This window comes from Nomia melanderi, chromosome 4, assembly GCF_051020985.1.
Source record: "Nomia melanderi isolate GNS246 chromosome 4, iyNomMela1, whole genome shotgun sequence".
NCBI lineage: Eukaryota > Metazoa > Arthropoda > Insecta > Hymenoptera > Halictidae > Nomia > Nomia melanderi.
In genome coordinates, this window is record NC_135002.1 from 17,578,628 (window position 1) to 17,599,258 (window position 20,631).

Below are 20,631 nucleotides of genomic sequence, written 5' to 3' on the forward strand. Positions count from 1 at the left end.
CTTTTAATATAACCAGAAAATGTAAATAGATTAATTTGTACCAAAACAGATTAATTGATTAACTTTTTAAAAAGAATTTCGTTTCTTATTTAACAACTTTTATTTTGTTAATTGAATGTTTATATATTTGAAATTTGAAATAACCCAACATATATAAATGTAATTATTTATTGACATAGTTTAAAATCCATATTTTGATTTCAAGTGCAATGCATTATTCAAAGTATCATAATCTTTGTCATTTGATACAAATCTAACACTCTCCAGATATAATATTATATTTTTTAAATTCTATAACACTGGTAGAATATATTTCGTCGGTGGTATTGTTTAAGAAATTCAAATGTATGATTACATACTGTATACAAATCTATTTATTTGTTATAATATTTAATAGCGTTATCCGTTTTATAAATTGTAAATAAATTACTAAAGTTAAGTTCTGTTATTAAAGTATAATGTAAAGATACACCTGACCCTCGATTTACGTGGACTTTTTTCACGCGAGCCTCTTTTGTACGTGGTGAATTGGAACACTACGCGTAGTTTTTACGCGCGATCTCAATTTACGCGATCTGAATTTAGTAACAGCGAATAATATATACTTTTGTTTTCTAAAACGTCATTATTATTATTTTTTTTGTTAAGCTATGTGAAATAAATATGTGTTTCTAAAACTTATACCATCTTTTCTCTTCAATATTTTGTTTTCTCTTGTACCGACAGGCTCTATTTACGCGATTTTCGTTCGCGTAAAACGAACCCACGTGGAACGGATTTTCGCGTAAATCGGGGGTCAGATGTATATATGTATCATAATAGTTTCTATTGTACACCGGATGTGTCGAACTATGTAGGGACTTACAAGCCATCGAGGCTCTTGCCTCTCATGACGTGACGGCGAGAGTTACCCTCTCCATACCCACTTTCCCCTCCTGTTTTGGTTTTCTATGAACGCCACCTACCAGCAAAGTTAGTCATCACTACAAATAAACACGTGCAGAATTTTCTTGTTTAATTTTCAAGTGTGTAGTGCATACTAATGTAAAGCTGTTTATGGTAGGAGTGTCCGGTAACTGAGACTGAGACTCGATTAGCTTCTAAAGTAGAAGTAATAGGGTTCTGTTGATGAATGTTACTAGTTTAAGAGGCTATTTAACAATCCTGATATATACACTATATTATTTGGGGATTAAAGATACCTTCTATGCTTAACTTCAGAAGACTCAAATATTCACATTCTTTTATAACTAATTTCTCTAAAGAATTGTCTAATTGATGAGTGGTCACTTTTTCAAATATAAGTATTTATTATAATGGATATTAATAAAGACTGATATTTCATTCATTTCGTGCACTGTTAATCTATTCCGTTCGTAAGTTAAAAATATTTCAGCCTTGTATTGATTTGTTGATGAATCTTTCTTTATCGATTTTAGATGATCATTGATGGAAGTGTGTAGAAATAGAAATACGGGAATTCTATTCACAAACTAAGTTTTAGCAATGAATATTTAATTTAAATTTTACTTTTGTAGTATTGGTAACACTGTAGGAAATTATAGTGCCATTTACTCTAGTTTTTGCGGTCTCGTAACATACGTATAAAAATACTTCGAACTGTGTATAAATATTTTATTACATATATAACACGATAAAAATAATTTTTTAATTAAAATTAAATTCATTAACTCTATATATTTTTTACATATAGTTCTCTACAATATTACGGTTTAAATGTTATCATGCTCTCAATCATTATCGATTCTTCACATACAGTCTCTCCTTTTCTTATCTAATAGCTGATAATAAGTAATAGTAATAGTAATATTTCAATAGGAGTGACGTTTCTATAAGACTATTCTGTCCTTGGACTCTCAATTTGAGATCAATATCGATAGGATATTCGACATATCGTTGTAACAGCTACCATTTTGATTCACTGTTAACTTCAGTATGTTTAGTATCGTTAACGAAGATACGCTTGATCTCATTTTCTGTTTTCTATAAGGCAAAGAAAATGACACGGAAACGTAAATTATCAAATGTGAAGGAGAGATGTCGGATCTGCCTCGTTGATCACGGTTGTATGAGTGATCTCTTTGATGAAGTTTTACGACCGAAACTGAATGATTTAACCAAGTGTACTTCTATTGATGTATGTTGTTTACATTATCTTTTTTCTATAATTTACATTAGTAGTTGCATCTTTCTTTTTTCTATATCATTGTGTAATCTTTTTTTTTTTAGATTAAAAACGAAGATGGGCTGCCAAACACTCTGTGCCATGTATGTTTATACAAACTGGATTTGTGGAATGAATTCAAAGACCAGTTTATATGGTCAAATAAAGTGTTATTAAATCATTTGGATTCTGCAGAAACCTGTGACAATGTGGTATGCTATAATTAATGAATATAAAAATGTAATATTTCTATAATGAATTTAATTTAAGAGTAGTTTCAAGAGTTTAATGTGTTTTCTAAATAAAATTTAAATGCACGTTTTTTCATATTAGAACGCAAAATCAGAAGTGACCAATGAAGATTTACTACAAAGTGGACAAGATAGTCTTTCTGATACTTTTGAAAAGGTATTATCAATATTGTTAAAATATGAAGCAATTTTTCTACTTTTTACAATATAAATATTTTTATATTTATCTTAATATTTAACAGTAAGCATATTAAAAGAACTGCTTTAGATTTAATTTTACTGATTTAGTTTCTACTTTACGATTTTATTTCATGGAACTGTTGTTTTTAGAAGAAACCAAAGACTGAAGTACCGCCACTCATACCTCTGGAATTTACAAATGCAGACTCTATAAAGGATGAAACAAAATTGAAAGAAATATATGTATCTGATGATGATGTTACTTCTTCCAAGGATTCTTCACAAAAACATCACGAAGCTTCTAACGATGATAAATCTAAGAATGAAGAGGAGCTTGTAGATAATGATAAAGTAAAATCAACATTAGGCTCAATGAAGGGAAAAATGTTAACTGGGAAACGTAGTAGGACAATAGAACAGAGGAAAGCATCAACCAAAAGATGGGTTGCTAGAAAAAGAGCGCTATTAGCAGCTACAGGAGAAAGTGTTTCCGATACAGATTCCATGGGATCAGATGATACTCAATTGTCACCAGTTCAAAAAGCACTAGCAAAAACAATTAGGGATAAAGAAAGTGAGAAACAAAAAAAAATGAATATAGCTTTGAAACAGTTAGAAACTAATACGTCAGATAAATATGGCATTGAACATGACATCAATGATTTTATTTGTCTAGATACAGATTCTGACACCCGAAGAACAAAGTCACTGAAAGATGTAAATTCTGATGTATCATTAACTGGAAGTAAAAACACTTCTGTAAAAGACTCTCCCGAGCAAGACGAAATAAAGAAAAATAAGCATGCCGAAAAAGATGAAAATGAAAAAGAAAATTCCTTATTATCATTATTAGAAAATTCTGTAGCAGAAACATCACCTAAGAAAAGTGACATTGACATTGTAGAAGGTACATTTACTCCATGTTCAGTAAAATCTGAATTAGAAGTTGGTGATGCTACATACATAGTTACTTCCACTTTGATGCTTGCAGAACCATTAAGTAAATTGAGCTTAAACAGTTTATCGAAAGGGCAGAAAGATGATAATACTGAACAAAATTCTCAAGAAAAGAATACTGATATTATTGATGCTGTACAGCTTCGTAGAATAAATCCAGTTCCAACTGATTCTACAGATAAGAAATGTATTGAAAGATGTCTAAATATAGAAGTGGAAGGAACAGAAATAGAATCTTTAAAACGTGTACAAGTTGAAATAGCAGGTTTTGTAGAGAAAGAAATGAAACATAGATTATTTGAAGTAAGTGATAATACAAAGGAAGATGAAAGGGGAAATAGCGGTAAGAATTCATATCAAACCTTAGATCAACAACTTAAGAATATAATAGAAAAAACTATAAAGAAAAATTTTGAGTCTTCTATGATGAGGAGTTGTGGGTCAGGGTTTAATACATATAATATGAAATCCGGAAGAGTTTCTCCTACGTCTATAAAGGAAGCGGAAAATTCGAAAAAATATCAACCGAAAGTTATGCTAAAGCGATTAGATATAACCAAAGAAAATAAACATCGAAGTATTAATAATATTCATGTTATTACTAAGCGCACTGTTAAGAATAAACTTGGCGGGCCGTTTAGTATGGTTTCTCATAAACGACAAAGCGTGTTACCAATAAAATATAATGATTATAATACTTCTGCTTTAGATTCTGATTCCAATTTGTCAGACGAAATAGAAATATGTGAAGCATCTAAGACAGAAAATGATTACAATGTTCATAAATCACAAGAAATTGTAAAAAGACAAGTTATTAATACAGTAAAACAAGATGAAGAACTTAAAGTGGATACTAATAGTGCAATAATTGAATCTGTTATGAAACCTGAATTGAAAGTAGAAAATCAAGAAAATGATTTTAAAATAAATTCATCCGTTGATGAAAAACTTATTTGTGGTGTATGTGAACAGACATTTAGTAGTCGTAGTGAAGTTGCAGCTCATGTTCGTATGCATAAAACAGAATCTCCTGCTGCAACACGACACAATAAACATAAAATGATGAGATGTAAACGATGCCATGAAATAGTTGAAGCTAGATTTGTAAAAGCTCACGTCTGTAAATCTGTAAAACAACAAACTCACAAGTGTTATGTATGTAACTCTACATTCCGAACTGAAAAGCAACTTGTACGTCATTTAGAAAGTCATGATCAATCGGAATTCAATATAGAAAACATAACAAAAGGGGAAAATCAAAAGTCAACTCATATGAATTCCTCAAAAACTACTAAAGACATAGTATATTTGAAATCTGAGAAATCTCAATTTTCAAAGGCAGACAATAATATATTTGTAAAATCAGACAATTCGATAGTTGAAAGAGGCAATGTTCAATTAGTAGCTAAAGGGCTAAAAGGAGACAACACGCAAGAATTATTAAAACCGAAGGAAACATATACTTGTTTCGTATGCGATAAAATATTTACAGATGAAGAAATATTGAAAGATCATTTACAAAAGCACTGTGACGACATGAGCGAAGATGATCAGAGCACTGGCAAAGAACAATATCAGTGTGCAATTTGCGGTGATTCTCTAGATTCCGAAGATGCACTTGAAGCTCATGTTGAAAAACATTTATTTGATGAAGAAGATGATAATCCTAATCTCATTAATATTGCTAATGAAACTGAAAAAACTGGCGATGATCCTTATCATTGTTTACAATGTACAGAATCATTTAATTCAGAAATGTTACTAGAAATGCATATGCAGGCTCATGAAGAAGAAGCTGCAATAGCAGAATGGGAGAAACAGGGAATAAAAGCATACGAGTATCAATGTATGATTTGTGACGAACTCTTTGAAACTGAAGAGGAGTTATCTGAACATTTAGATATACATAATGGAAACGCGTATGTTTGTCAGTTATGTGAGAAACCATTTTCAAGTCTAGAAGACTTACAAAAACATGTTGCAACACATTGATATATGTTAGTGATCATTGTTACACTCTTTTAAAACATTCAGACTGCGAGTTACATAAAATGCTTTATACATATATATATATTAATATAAATGATCACCCTGTATATATAATACTTAATAACTATATAATAAGAAGTTGAAATGGCTTGAAGTAAACGATTTGTTACATATACTTTTTATTTTATTTCAAAATAACCTACAAAGGTAGATATACTTCAAGGTTTAATGTAATTAAATACAAATTCTTTGTATTAACGTTTAAAAACGTAATTTTAATATATAAATATATGAATATATCTGTTTCATAATATGTTAAGTTTTAAATGTTTTCAATATGAATAAGAAATCTACAGATGCAGTGTCGTAATTAACTTCTCTAATTTTTGTTTTGAGGAAAATTTTTTGAACATTATAATTTATGGTACTTATGCTTACCTTGAAACTCTGTAACAGCTATAAGGAACATTTCCATGAATCTCCATATGCACATGTTAATGAATTAATATTTTAATATATATATGCATGAAAACATATACATTTTATGTAGATGTAATAATAATTATTATTAAAGCACAGTTTTATTTCCAATAAATACTAACTATTTATACAGAAATAAAGTACAGTTTTATTTTCAACAAATATGAAGTGTAATATAAAATCTACGCGATGAAATGTTCATGTAGAACGGATTAGAAATAGGATTAGAAATAGAATCTCTGATAAAAGAAACACTCATGTATAAAGTGTAACATATTTTGTCGATTGAAATTTAACGTGTACATTAATGAGTATGTAAATATAATGTTTTTATATGAAATAATGTTATACACAAATTATTTTTTCTTCAACAATTTCACATTATACCCCACGTTAAATACTTATTTCCGCAATTAAATAATGCATAAACAACTCAATACTTCATGAAATTCATTGACGCATCATTGACAGTTAATCAAAAAAGTCGCTTGTATTATGAACTGTATAATATTTCATACATATTTTACTTATTAAGCTATACATAATAAATTTTATACACAAACTAGATTCTATTTAACAACATCATGGAATCGCGAACACTCTTTACAGAAAACAATTTGGAGGACTAATGATGTAAACAATTACAAAAATCAGTCGCTGGTTGAATTGTAAATCTTATTATATTCTACTATATATTTACATAAATATTGTGTACAGTGACACTTGTTACTTGTGACGAATAACTAGCATTTTATCACTATCCATTATTATTAACTTGACTGTAAGTCAACTTCTGTGAGCGCTTCGCGAAATCAAAGTATATAAATAACAACTGACTTTATTAAAGCTGACTCTAATTGATTTGTATTCATCTTGTTACATGGAAAACTATAAATGCTTCCTTTTTGAACCATTTACATCTACAGTTCGTTTGGTTTTGTGATTACTTTGCAATGTCGTTTACATTAACATATCTTGTGTGTCTACTCTAAATGTATTCTGAAAGTATGCAGTAGTGAAGGTACATCGATTTATAGTGAATATTTAACTCAATATTAAGTAATTCATACTATGAATGAAGATTAATGCATTCAATACATTTTGTATTTTCATTTTCACATCTTAGGTCCTGTCACGTTTACTAGGAAGAGTAGTATTTATATGAAATATTTTCAAAAGCTGTATTTAATTTTGTATAAAGTTTCGTTAAATTAAAAAGGTATTACAACTCTATTTGTAAACAATAATTGAATATTTCTTTGACAAAAGAAAATTATGTACAAGACAACCAATTATGTAAATAGTTCGCCATTAGAATTTGGTAGAAAATACATATTTAATATCATTACAATATTATAATACTTTATAACAGAAATCTATGCTTTTAGAAGTCAATAATTTGTTATGATTTTTTATAAACATTAAAGCTGCGATGCTTAATCGATAAAAAAACGGTTTGGACAATTTTGGGTCCCAAATTTATTTACTTGGTACATTTGATGTACGTATTTTTTAAGTTTTCCATTTTTATGCCAATGCACTTCAAATATCATAAAATCTTAACACTGTTAAACAATTGCAACTTTGCATACCATTATACTCTTAGATCTATTATATACAATGATATCATTCAGACAGAATAAGTTTTAGTAGTATTCATTTGAATAACAATAAATTAAATATACTTCTCGCCGTGTTTGCCGAAATGTTTAATAGCAACAATGGTAATGAGTCAGAAAATGTATAATTGTACATTATCTCGAAACTCTAAACTTAATATACCTGTGGCATATGCATTATCCATCTTATTGTCTAGTGATAACTATATAGATGGATGCAAATAACCCTACCTACCTATAGAAAACTATTATCTGTCAGGATAAAAGTTTCATTTTAAGTGCTATTTGCAATGAGCTACTTTGATTTCAGAAAAAGAACCAAAGTGGTTGCACACAATTTCATTATTCTTGACGTCTGTTGTTACATTTTCAATCATTAAACTTGCATCATTTACTTGGTATATCGAACTTTAATATTCGTTATCTTTAACGGTCATTTTATATCACACAAAATGAATGTTCTTTAATATAGTCTTGTGTAACTCTTACCTAACGACATTTACAAATTTTAATGAGGGTGTTATTTCACAGAGAAATAAACAATAAAATAAAAATTTCGTTTTCCTTTTCGTACACTTCACATGTTAAATAACTAACAGTGTTCATGAAATTTGGCTTCACATACTAATTTACTGAGACACAAGGTCTACATAGTTTGCAGGATACAAACCTACTCTTCCATCTTTTCTTCCTTTACACCATCCTTGTTCATCTTCGTCTTCTAGTTTTTCAAATATATCACCTATGAAAGTACAAAAAGTTTTATCAGTTAATTTGTAGGTTTTATCTTCGATGATTTCACATAATCACTAATTATTCTAAAAAGATTTAGCCAGAAATTCCATATATATGGAATGGTGTTTGGTTAGTATTCGCATTCTTATTCTTACAAATTTTTAACATCGGTGTCACCACATGAAATACATTTTTTTCCATATGTTACCAGTATTCAATACTTTTTATCCTACTTTTTAAGCATAGATGTAGGAAAAAGTAGGCAGTAATTTTTCAGAATATGTTCTTTAATAGTATTCCCATAGGTCACACCATTACGTATGATGGAATATATAGCATTAATAAAAATAAATAAAAAAACCGGATAATAATAATATTAAGTACCTTGTTTAAAGCTAAGCTCGTCTGCTTCTGCTCCTTCATAGTCGTATAACGCACGCACAGGAACACCTGGTTCTCCGTTGTCTACTAATGGTTCACCACCATCTTCATCCCATTCCTCTTCTTCAAATGGATTTGTTTCTTGTTTAGCATTTGTACCATTACTGAAGAAAGGCATTTAATAATTACATTAAATTAATAACATATATATGCAAATATTTGCTTTTTATTAATAGTGTTGTTCCCTCATTATCATTAAAAAGTTGTAATTCACGAACAGTTGAATGCAAAAGGTATCGTTAAGGGAATACTTAAAAACCACTCAAAGAATTCACTGTTTGTTGCACTAATAGTAACGGAAAGATTTGAAAAGATATCTAATCTGTACCGGATTAATTTTTATGTAACTCAGTGATTAATTTTTTACGACAGTGAACTGTATACATTTGTATGCCCCTTCCTTCCTGTTATTTATTTTATGGAGCAAAATACACAAAATGAAAAAAATGTAATATTAAATCATTTGATTGGATTGCATTATTGTTATTGCATATTCATCGAGCATATTCATATATTATTTATAATATAAAAATGTTTTCAGATAATCATCGTTTCATTGAGTGAACTATAGTAATTCGATTTGGTTGGGGGTTACCGGTATCCCCCATGACATTTAACGTGTTAATAACGAAGATTCAAAAGTAAAACATGTCTATTAACACGTTCACGCCGGCGTGTATCACCAGTAGCTCACACTAAGATATCACATTAGACGTTGTGTACCATTGATGGCTCATATTTTGATGTCACATTAGACGGCGCGTACCATTAAATATGTGGTTCGTTACACTGGTTTGGTAAATAGAAAAAATTTCCATATAGTTGAAAATTAATTTACTTTATTGATAATATCAATATTTTCGAAAATTTTGAGAATTTAGCCGCCAGATGGAAAAGAATGCGAGTTACAGTGTCGGTGTGAATGTGTTAAATAATGTTTAATACTCACGTAATCGTAGACGTTCTGTTTACAGTATTGCCATCATGGTTATTTTTTTCTGTAGAATGTTTGCTGGAACTAATTGTGTCGGTTTTGCTATCTCCGTGACTTCCATCTGTTGATATTACTCGGGAACTGGGCTTTGATTTGGATTTATTGTTAACTGGTGGGAATTCCTACACGGAGAAAACATAACGATTAACAACGCGAATTAATTGTGCAATCAAGTACACTTCTCGTAAGTTTGACACTTATGTACTTGTAATTTTATGCAGTGTATCGTGAAGTCCCTAATGGCACTTTAAATCATGCATGCAACCAAAGTATGCGTGACGACTTGAATTTTTATTTACAATCACTGTCTGACGAATGTATTAAGCGGATGTGAATGATTTTTTTACGTTCATGAATTTCAGCTGCATTCGTTTGTTATTTTTAAGCTTAAGACAAAAATTGCATTTATATGGTTCCACATTTCTAGTTAATTTCTATGTTTAAACAATATGTCGTAATTCCAAAAGTAAAGAAGTGGCGTAGTTAAAAATAATGAAGTTTACATATTTTAAATGCACTGAGATTTAGATGCATTCGATGGTGCCTTTAAATACAGTTTTTGAAAAACTATCGTTTCTTTTGTTAAATTGCCAAGGATTGTGATGTAATGTGTATGAATTATTTAATATCATGCGACAAAAATATGTAAGAATATATTCATTATTGATATTACTATTCATTAAATTAATATTTATACTCGTATATACAAAGACTCTAGTATGTATGAATTATGTAGATGATTCGCTGGTTGCAAGCATGTTTGATTTTTATCGTATTTTCAAATATCACTAAAATATAATGATACATCGAAAGATGATGATATATGTCACTGAAAGTTGTATTTGTAAGCAATTGCAAAGACAGAGCAAATTCACCGGTTTTGCAAGTAAAATTTCTTTCCTAAAGTACTATATCATGTATATACAGTGATCTTCAAAGCTACATGTTATTCAATGGATTTGCGGAATACATAATCTGATGTTCATAACAATTTTACTAATACCATTTCTCAATTGTTCTCCTAATAGAACCTTCGAGAGAAAAAACCAGAGTGTACATCAAAGGACAGTCAATTAATAGGAACCAATGTAAACAATTTTCTTTACCAATTATATCGAAAACAGAAAAATTACAATTGAAAAATGTCGAATCTGAGTTCTCACAGTACCTGTGGATAAAATTGACGTCGAAACTATAAAATGACGTTAAACTATAAAAATCTGTAACTTTTCACCTTGACCTCGATATTAACCTTGATCAGGCCCTAGAGTCTTTTCTGACCCAAATCGAGGTTAATTTTTGCTGTGATGTTTTTCAAGGGGTGGGTGAAGGTTGAACTTACTAACGAAGGGGTTGTAACGTGATAAATTTGCTCGTCCGTTGAATACATTGTAAGACATGCGCGATATAATCGTGACATAGATCCGAGATACAAGAGACCAAGCATATAGCGGGTTACGGTTAATTCAGTTAAGTTAGCGAGCCAAAAGCTGAAAAAGGAAACCCATCCGAGGTGACCTCGCCGTAAGTGTCGGCCGTTACGACACCATTTCGTAGCTCGTGGACGGTTAAGAAGCTTGTGATACCGGGACTGTATAAACCTCGTCCCGTAACTAGACAGGCGATCGTTGAAATATTTGGTTGTAAACAGAACAAAAACTTTACATGCAGATCCTCGCCGACCGGGCGTTGATTGATGAGCGTGATGGAGCCAGCCGGAAGTGCCTCCTTGGATTTCGAACCTTTGGTGATGTCACGGAACTCCTCTGTGTAGTCCTGCATAATAGCAACGCCCAAAAAACAATCACATGCATGCATTCCAGAAAATTGTCTCGGGATACTGTTCGAAGCTTCTTTTCTTGTCTTTTTCTATTTTTGCTCTTCGATGGAAAGAAATACAACGGAACATTGTACCGTTTCCGGTAATGCTACTATAGCCGGATAACGGGAGAGTAAACGTTGCCAAGACGTTACACAAGAATTATTCCTCCAAGCGAATTTAACCCTTAGAATTGCGCTTCGATCTGTGCACGGTGGAATAAGGCGGACTGAACTGGAATATACTGAAAACGCGAGGGAGCTGAATGGCCCGGATTCAGCGGGAAATTTTCTTGAAACGTTCGTGGGATGGATTGAAATTATTTTTTTTTACTGTTCCGAAATAAGGTTGATTTGAATGCTGGTCAAGATTAACCCTTTGCATTTGGAAGGCAACTCTCAGTCACCATTTGATTTGACGTGGAAAAACTATAAAATCTGATATTTAATCTTGAACTTTATATAATGCCTTGATACGTGAAATAGTGGAATAAAATATCTTTGTTCTTCAATATACTTGTGATTTCCTTTTGAGTTAGTTTCGAGGAATATCGTTTTCGCCTCCTCAAAAAATGTTAAACGTTTCTAGTGAGAAACTTCCGAGTGCAAAGGGTTAATTGTACTATTGTATGCAAAAATGGCTTCGGCGCTAAAAGTAAGTTTGACGAGGGGTGGCTTTAAATATCACTGAATGAAATACAGAATGAGTCGAATAAAATGTTGCAAGTTGTTTCCTGTAAAGTTACGACAGATATTGGCTCAATTATTTTGTAAATTAGATGGTAAGGGGACTTAATCATTTCGTGTGCAACAAAATGTGTGAGTAGTGAAGAGGAAGATGCGGTTTTAATGTGATAATGCCTTAGGCACTTTCTTCTCAATACGTGTGATCAAATATTAGAAACGAAATTTTAGGGAAGTATGAAATGAAAATATTATTATTCAATGTTTGAAATAATATTCGTGACGTAACTTAGAAGTCAAAAAAGATTTGAATAAAAAGAAGATAACGTTTGCCTCATTAGCAGTTGTCTCAGAAAACTTTAATCTATACCAAATAATCATAAAAATTGCTCAACTGCCATTTAATTTCAAAATAAGATGAAATCAATATCTGGTATAGTTACTAGAATAGAATATAGTTAAGAAAAATACAATGAAGAAGTCCTATGTTCCTTTGTTAACACATTTCATATGTTCAATAAAGTCTTTAATGTTACGTTTTAATTGAACACGAGTTAGAATTGGTCAATAAACATCGATTCACAAAGTTTGTTAGAAATCTTTCCACTTAAAATAATGGAATGAAATTTAAAAGCCATATGTAGGAAAGAACAAGTAATCTATTTTTGCAAGTTTCGCAAAATAGATCTGAATTGTTTGAGGCAATTCTTGCATGCGATATTGCAATTGCGGGAGGTTTCATTAATTCTGTTACAAGCAGTGTTCGTGGTTTACAATAATAAGATCACGTACGGTTGCAGCGGTAGAAAAAGATTATTTTTAATATAAATCAATTGATTTTAGTTTATTACACAGGTTTTTAATTCATAATATATGCACGTCGATCCTATTACCACTGATTCGCATTACTATTTTTTATAAAATTTAATTCTGAAGTGACAGATGAAACTATAAGAATTTTAAAGAATTGGTAACTAAATTGTGTTCAATAAAAAATATTATTAAGTATATTTATAATACGAAAAAACAAATGTTTATATATTGAATAAATAATTGAATAATGTCTTCTGAAATGAATACCTATATAAATATAGATTTTCATTAAAATAAATTTATAAATGGTCTGCGAAATCTGTATTTTTATAATACAGGTATCAAACAAACAGTTGGTAACAGTGTTAATGAAACATCATGTGTATCATTTATAATTTCTTTGCGAGTAAGTACAAACTTTCATAGTCTTATTAAAAAGAAAAATTTATAATTGGATTATGGAGTGGGTAGCTTTGTATGTGGAAGGTAAACAAAAAATTTTTTTTAAGCAAGACATTTGCTGACGAAAACTTGACAAAAAGCGTGACTTTTACCGTTTAAAATTAGAAAAATACAACGAATAAGGGTTAAAAACGCCGATTGCACAAAAACCTTTTTCTTGACTTTTGTTTTCTTAACCCCTTGACCTACAATGTCGTGCCAGACTCGTGACGAAAATTTTCAACTGAATTTGAGAAACCTAAGTGTTACTTATTGTTTTCAAATATAAATTAAATATTACTTCTCTATTATCAATCGTTGACCTTTGGAGTAAACATAGACATAGAATAAGCATTAACATTTTTTCTTTTCGTAATAAATTATTAACGATAAAGTAGTTGTATCGATCACAGTTAAAAAATAAATTATAGGGCAAGGGGTTAATACTTAGAGAGTATTCGAACCGTTTAACTTTTCAAAATATTCTAATAGACGTCTATTTTCGCTGAGTCACAAAGTCTAAATGGTACCCGAATAAATGGCACAGCTTTAACTTAAAACATTGTAGAATATCGAGACATGTAGAATAACTAACGGATAAAATTAATGCAGTTATAAAAGGGACAGAACCAGAATAATATTCAATGCACTCTACAACTATATTTTCTAACATCAGATTTCCAACCATGAGCAGGGGCTTACATGCGATAAAAAGAGTCGCAGTAACGTGTTAAGTATATTTGTCGTATTGTTATCTTACCTCGAACTGTGGCCAATTCATCGCCATATTTACGCCGTGATTATTTGACCACCATTTCAGATCCTTTTCGTGGTCCGCATTGTTGATCGTGTGATAGAATTCCTCGTATATTTGGGGAAGTCTACGAATGAAAAATCATTATCACCACAAGTATAAAATCACGGAAATACTCGATGCAATATTGTTGCACTTCAATAATATTTGTATGTATGTTTATTACATAATACAACGTTACTTTTGGTCCAAAGCAATTAAATTAAAGCAAATGATAATAGTATTTTCTTTTAAAAAGTTTGCGGAACACTTCAGTAAATTCAAGTCAACTCTCGCGCGGCGAATACAGATTTTATTTGGACCTGCATCTGTAAACATCGTCAATCGTAAAATGTAACGTGTAACAGTCGGTGTTTTAATTATGAAACGATTTGTTAATAAATATACTTTTTAGTGTATTAGCAATTTGTCTTATAATCCTATACGTTTTATATAATTACGAACATTTTATTTAGAAAACAGATAGAGAAAAGGTGTGTACAACTTAAATGAAATAAATATTTTACCAATAAATGTATTTCGATTAAATTAATAAACGAATACTGTATTCGTCGCGCGATTCTCTGATAGATGATCCATCGTTCGATATTAATATAAAAAAGCATTTTACATCGACGTTAACACTAGGTTTACGGAACACGTCAATTCGAAGCACATTGAATTTTACAAACATAATTTGATAAATATTTCTGTCGATTTTGATTAATGCAAACGAATACGTATCTCAATTATTCATTTTTAAACCTCTCATTTCCAAGATCTAAACGAGCGAACAATTTTTCTAGGAACAATAGGAAAAACTATAACAAACTATAACAAATGTCCGTAAAACCTAGTGTCAAATAAAACAGATGAGAAAGCGAGTGATGCGCGAACTATTTAAACGAATTACAAGAGAAATATATAATTACATTGGATCTTGGGATATATTTAGGCATTTGTGAAGGTCGAATAGAACCACCTCCTTGAAGAACTGGAGCCGTTGCGCCTCCATCTCTTGACACCTGTCGAACACCTGAGTCATGTCTTCCATGTACTTGGGGTTGTACTGATTGATTTCTTGCAGTGTGGCCTCGTATTTTTCCTTCGCCTTCTGCACCTCCTCTTTCGTTTTCTGCACTCTGTCCTGCATTTTCTTCACCTGCCGATTAAACACAGGAGCGGCAATCAATATTCTGAATCGTGGACGCCCGTGCGAGTGATATTGAAGGTAAAGATCTTGGCAGAGGGTTACCGAGCGAACCTGAGGTTTGTTGGATCAGCCGGGGGGGATCGGCAAAAAACAATGGCGTTTTTAAAAGATCTTTACGATCGTTTAACCGAACCATCTAACCGTAAATATTTTCAGAAAAGGACCACGTTGACTCTCAGGGGGCATGTTGCCTGTAGAGATGCGCTGCGATTTATATACCGGGTGCTTTGTAATTCGCGATACAACTGAAAGGAGGTGTGTCTGCGAGTGTCACGAGCAGTTTGTTTGAGAATTACTGGCGATGACAGTGGAGTTTCTCTTTCTTATTTTCTTGCCGTCGTGGATAAATGCAGGGAACGTAGTTTCTTGGAACTTTGTATCAGTGAGATTTGACGAGCAAATATTTGAAGAGTAATCGAGTATTTTATCAGTCGTTCGATATAATATAAATGAAAGATTTGGAAATGTTTAGAGAAACAGGAAGATTGTTTTAACACTAGACTACCAAACAGGTCAAAATGACCAATTCCTAATTTCTTTTACAATTATTGCAAAGGTATAGACACTTTTTAAAAAAATGATTAAAGAAGCTGATTTAGTAATACCTAAACTGAAATACAAGCCAATTGAAATTTTAATAAATTCACGTTTATAGCTTTTATAAAGAAATTTTAAAAAGACGGTTGAAGTGCTCGGTAGTTTTAGTGTTAAGTAGTTAATCCCTCGCACTGGAAAGACGTATCCCGTACGTCGGAATGTTTTTGTTCTAGAATTGCCAGTGAAATTAAAAAAAAATAATTTCATGACGTCTTGTATATATTGATAGTCCTTTTGCATTACATATACTAAATTGTTTTGAAATGTGTCACTCTATACAAAATGATTAATAAACAAAGTTAGTGTACATGTATGGGTAAAGAAAGGAGAAACAAAATTCTTCGCGTAAGACTGCCAAATGTCCGAATTAATTTCCAGCGCTAGAGGTTAACTGTGAAATTCAGTTTCAAAAATCTCTCGTCGAGTGTAATGAGATCAACCGATGACGAGCATACATTAAAGAGACTAATATACATTAAAATAAAAAACTACAGCAAAGTAGAAGAAGAGCTATGTGTTTATTTGAAGAAATAAATAATTCATTGTCAAACACAGTTGACTGATTAAACATTTGTTGAAACTACTTTGAAATAATTGTTAACATTGTACGAATTAAATATACGATTGTTTTTTCAATATTCTCTGAACGAATTACATTTACACGTCCCATTATGCTTCGTTAATTATGCGAAACGAAAAATGTTTTGAACAAAGTCCATTTTTTAATAAAGCATCCGAAAATATGAAACTGAACATAGTATTCAAAGTATAATGCATATCGTAGATGTTACTTCATACATGTAATTTTTTTAAATTACATTTAATGCTCGAGGAAAGACAGATTTAAGAAATAAAAGTTTCGACCGAAAAATCAGAGATACAATCGTATGGCACCATTTCCATTTAGTCGTAATGTAGGATCAATTTTAGAAATAGATTTGTGTATGCAGCACATCGAAGTTACCGATAAGGGAAACAACACAATGATGCGGTAGATTAGCGAAGCAATTTTTATACATCATAACGGTGAGATGTTGGGTACATGATAAGAAGTAGACGTGTTTGTAAACTGACAGTAAAAAATTAACCCTTTGCGCTCGAGGTAACTCTTTGTCATCACTAAATTTGATATAGCAAAATTATGGTCTCATATATAATATGCTTTGTATAGTGCATCAATAATGTGAAATATTGAAATAAAATAGCTTCGTTTCTTAATTTATCTACGTTTATCCATTAGTTAGTTTCAAAGAATGTTGGTTATGTCTCATTGGAAAATGTTGAATATTTCTAGTGAAAAACTTTCGAGTACAAAGAGTTAATATGTCTGGACGTATTGTCATAACTTTTTTTAGAATTACAATACACTGTCAAAGTTTTTTCTTGTCACCCCGTATATAAATATTGTACATTTCTGTAATTGTATAATATGTCACATTATTGTGAGAGTAATTATGGTCCTTTTGTCACAGATTAAAAATAATCATCGATTAACATTAGATTTACGGAACGAGTCGATTTGATTTATATTGAATTTTATAAACTATAAAATTTGGTAAATATTTGGGTTGATTTGGATTGATGTAGTTACACAAATATGTATCCTAATTGTTTGCTTTTAAATCGCTAATTTCCAAAATGAAGAATATCAATTGTTCTAACAATGGAATAAACTGTACAGCAAATATCCGTAAATCTAGTGTTAAAGACTCCCGTCGCAACCACTTTTGAGTCGTGATGATAACACATCAATTTTTATTATAGTTTGTGCGTGTGTATGCACCTTAAAAATCTCAAGCTCGATCGGGGGGGGTTTTATACAAACCCGCAATGGCAGGCTCGTCGATAGTAAACAGAAACTACGTTGGATTTTATACATCAAAATTGATAAAGACCATACATCTACTGGACAAAGTATCCATGTGTTCGAATGCGCTTCGAACACAGTTCAGCTCACAATGTTTGCGTCACAATATCGTGACGACAATTCCAATTCTTTACCCTCAAGCTTACCCAGCGTACAACTGTGGCGGCAAAGAATACCTTTCAAAAAGTAAGCGTGACTTTTAGGATGAATAATGCAATTTTAATATTCTATATATTCTATATATGGGGACGTGTAAACAATTGAAACTTCGAAGATAATAGATTGAAATTTAGGGGATAAAAATGAAACTGTCTTAGGTTAGCGATACATGGAAAAAGTGATAACACTTTTATTTTAATGGCTATATAAAATATATAAATATTAATATTAAATGTTTAGAATTTGATAATGAATTTTTCAAGAGAGCTTTGTCTTTTATTAAAACGTCGATTGAAAAACTACAAAAATTCTCTAAACAAGGAGATCTCTTACATTTCCATTAGCAACGAATTGCTATTTATATTGTTTATTTTCTTGTTTTCTTATTTAATAAGTTTTGCACTGGGTACTTTCCTAAATCTGCTGAATCAGTTCAATTAAAGTTAATGAAAAATGTTGTGATTATAGCTTCTTTTGGGTGGTTGCCTAAGCGTTAATATCGTACAGAGATTATACCTGCAGTAAGTATATCAGAAAAATACACGATTAAATCGAAAGAATACATTTTTCAATTTACCATTTCATTTACGAAGGAAGTGAATTTATAACTAAATAGGTAATACTTTATTATGAAAGTTTTTTTCAGTTTGTTAGAATTGCATGATTCATCCTGTCTATGTGATCAGCAAAACTAAATCTATCTACGTGTGCGACAAAGCAATATCTGTAAAACTACATAATTTAGCGTAAAGATTATTGGTACATCATTAAAATGTTACTTTTCTGTGACCATTATTTTAACGTAGGTACTTTGTATACAGAGTGTTTTATAAAATAAAGGTGTAACTCCAAAGGTAAGTCTAATATTCTTTGTAATTGAACGGTGATGACTAGAACCCTTTGAATATCAATACATGATTTATATAAGCTTCTTTATATTACTTTTATAAATTTAAACTACTGTTTTTAGAGGCAAGTGCTCAGCTAAGTACTTAGAAAAGATTCGTAAGTAATTGTTTCACTTTTTAATCTTTGAAATAAAGTAATTCCTTTTCTCCTTGTTTCTATGCACGTTTAAATTTTATTCTGCAGCACATCATTTTTATTTTGCGTAATAAGAATTTGAAATTCTATTGCTCGTGAAATAAAGTTTTATATTCAAATTTGGAGACGTTTAATTACATTGTGTAGTATGTATTAATATTTAGCATTTTATATTATTTCTAGAATGAAATTTAAATAATCAGTGATTTCTTATTGCAAGTAACAATTAAGCGGTGTAACTAACGGACCGAATAGTGTTGTATGAACAAAGCTTCTGGAATTTACTCACAAAAATAGCTTACAACGTTAAGATGTGTTCATATTGTCTACTACGCGTAGGTGACGAGCAAACATCGAGCAAAATGAATATCAAAACGTAATTTTCATTAATTTTAGAATGTTTTAGTAAAATGTTATAGAAGTCAGAAAGATAAACTTATAATATGCAAATTCTATAAATACATATGTCTCCGAACAAGTTTATTATTAAAAAAAAATAATCTGCATCCAAGTATAAAAATACTGTATAGAATTAAAAATACTTGGAATTATCAAATAAAATCATTGAGAATAATAAAGATTACATAGATAATTAAATAATTTAATTTCCACAATAACGAAGATTTTTCATTTGAAAAAATGTCATATTTAATCAATTTGATAGTCTCCTTTTTCTATAAAAGAATGTGAAATATATAACAATAATGTTATTATAAATTGAAGATGTAGAACTAATAACATCGAATAACATTTAAAACTGATTTTTAAGACACCTGATCAAGAAATGTTCAATGTATCAATTTGTTGTATTTTATCAGTAACAAAATATTTTCTATTCCCAAAAGTTTATATTTACTTTATAAAAATAAGTACACAGATACACTAGCATAATAGATACATTTTAAAGCTCGATGCTTGCGCGATCAGTGACTTGATGTAAATTATTAGTTACCAGAAAATGGCTTTGCTTACCAATAGAGCTTTCTGTAACGAGAAATAAAAGAAAAGATCGGTTAATCGATAAACATGCTACATGCAGTATCGTTATACATACAAGCTGAATGTCTCCTATTTTAGACTTCCTAAAGGCTTTTCGTATTCTTCTCCATGCATCACATCCACACACAGTCATCTAAAATGTTGGTAGCCATTTTTCAGAAGATCGCTCTTCCTCCGGCGATATTATCGTTTTTCCATCGTGCTATACGTGCAACGATATTTCTCTTGCAATGCTACTCTAATAGTGTTGTTTACCAATCACATTATCTAGAATTTTAACGCGAACCATTGCGTAGAAAGTGTAACAATAATTTGGTGCAGTAACTAACGTAACAGCATGTCTAGATATTTAAAATATTCAATTTCAACGGT

The 20,631-nt window shown here is 30.8% G+C and overlaps 2 protein-coding genes across 11 annotated transcripts in view; one reads left to right on the top strand and one right to left on the bottom strand.

Moving 5' to 3' along the window:
- The first annotated feature begins 978 nt into the window (after positions 1-978).
- LOC116425320 (uncharacterized) lies at positions 979-6,362 on the top strand. Of its 4 annotated transcripts, none has more exons than XM_031972888.2 (5): positions 979-1,072; positions 2,012-2,158; positions 2,251-2,397; positions 2,519-2,593; positions 2,767-6,362. In XM_031972888.2, the coding sequence occupies exons 2-5, from the start codon at positions 2,021-2,023 to the stop codon at positions 5,563-5,565; spliced, it is 3,159 nt and encodes a 1,052-aa protein (XP_031828748.2). In that variant the 5' UTR covers positions 979-1,072; positions 2,012-2,020; the 3' UTR covers positions 5,566-6,362. The 4 variants fall into 4 exon arrangements, with proteins under 4 accessions (XP_031828748.2, XP_031828744.2, XP_031828749.2 ...); XM_031972884.2 differs by having other exon boundaries at positions 979-1,059; XM_031972889.2 differs by having other exon boundaries at positions 992-1,025.
- A 151-nt stretch (positions 6,363-6,513) lies between these two features.
- Synd (protein kinase C and casein kinase substrate in neurons protein Synd) overlaps positions 6,514-20,631 on the bottom strand; it is a 112,069-nt gene continuing 97,951 nt past the window's right edge. For 2 of the 7 annotated variants that reach the window (XM_076367270.1, XM_076367271.1), the window contains exons 5-12: positions 20,315-20,392; positions 20,233-20,244; positions 15,313-15,542; positions 14,348-14,468; positions 11,497-11,607; positions 9,787-9,953; positions 8,781-8,941; positions 6,514-8,403 (exon numbers count right to left, since the gene is read on the bottom strand). In XM_076367270.1, coding sequence (XP_076223385.1) covers positions 8,291-8,403; positions 8,781-8,941; positions 9,787-9,953; positions 11,497-11,607; positions 14,348-14,468; positions 15,313-15,542; positions 20,233-20,244; positions 20,315-20,392 — 993 coding nt within the window. In that variant the 3' untranslated portion in view covers positions 6,514-8,290. The remainder of the gene's footprint in view (positions 8,404-8,780; positions 8,942-9,786; positions 9,954-11,496; positions 11,608-14,347; positions 14,469-15,312; positions 15,543-20,232; positions 20,245-20,314; positions 20,393-20,631) is intronic. The other 5 variants (XM_031972891.2, XM_031972894.2, XM_076367273.1 and 2 more) reach the window with 4 other exon arrangements.

What these genes read in the sequence shown, in the direction of transcription:
- LOC116425320 (XM_031972884.2), top strand. An exon ending in CCAAGTGTACTTCTATTGAT is followed by an intron (nt 2,159 to 2,250) that starts GTATGTTGTTTA and finishes TTTTTTTTTTAG; the next exon opens with ATTAAAAACGAAGATGGGCT. An exon ending in CAGAAACCTGTGACAATGTG is followed by an intron (nt 2,398 to 2,518) that starts GTATGCTATAAT and finishes TTTTCATATTAG; the next exon opens with AACGCAAAATCAGAAGTGAC.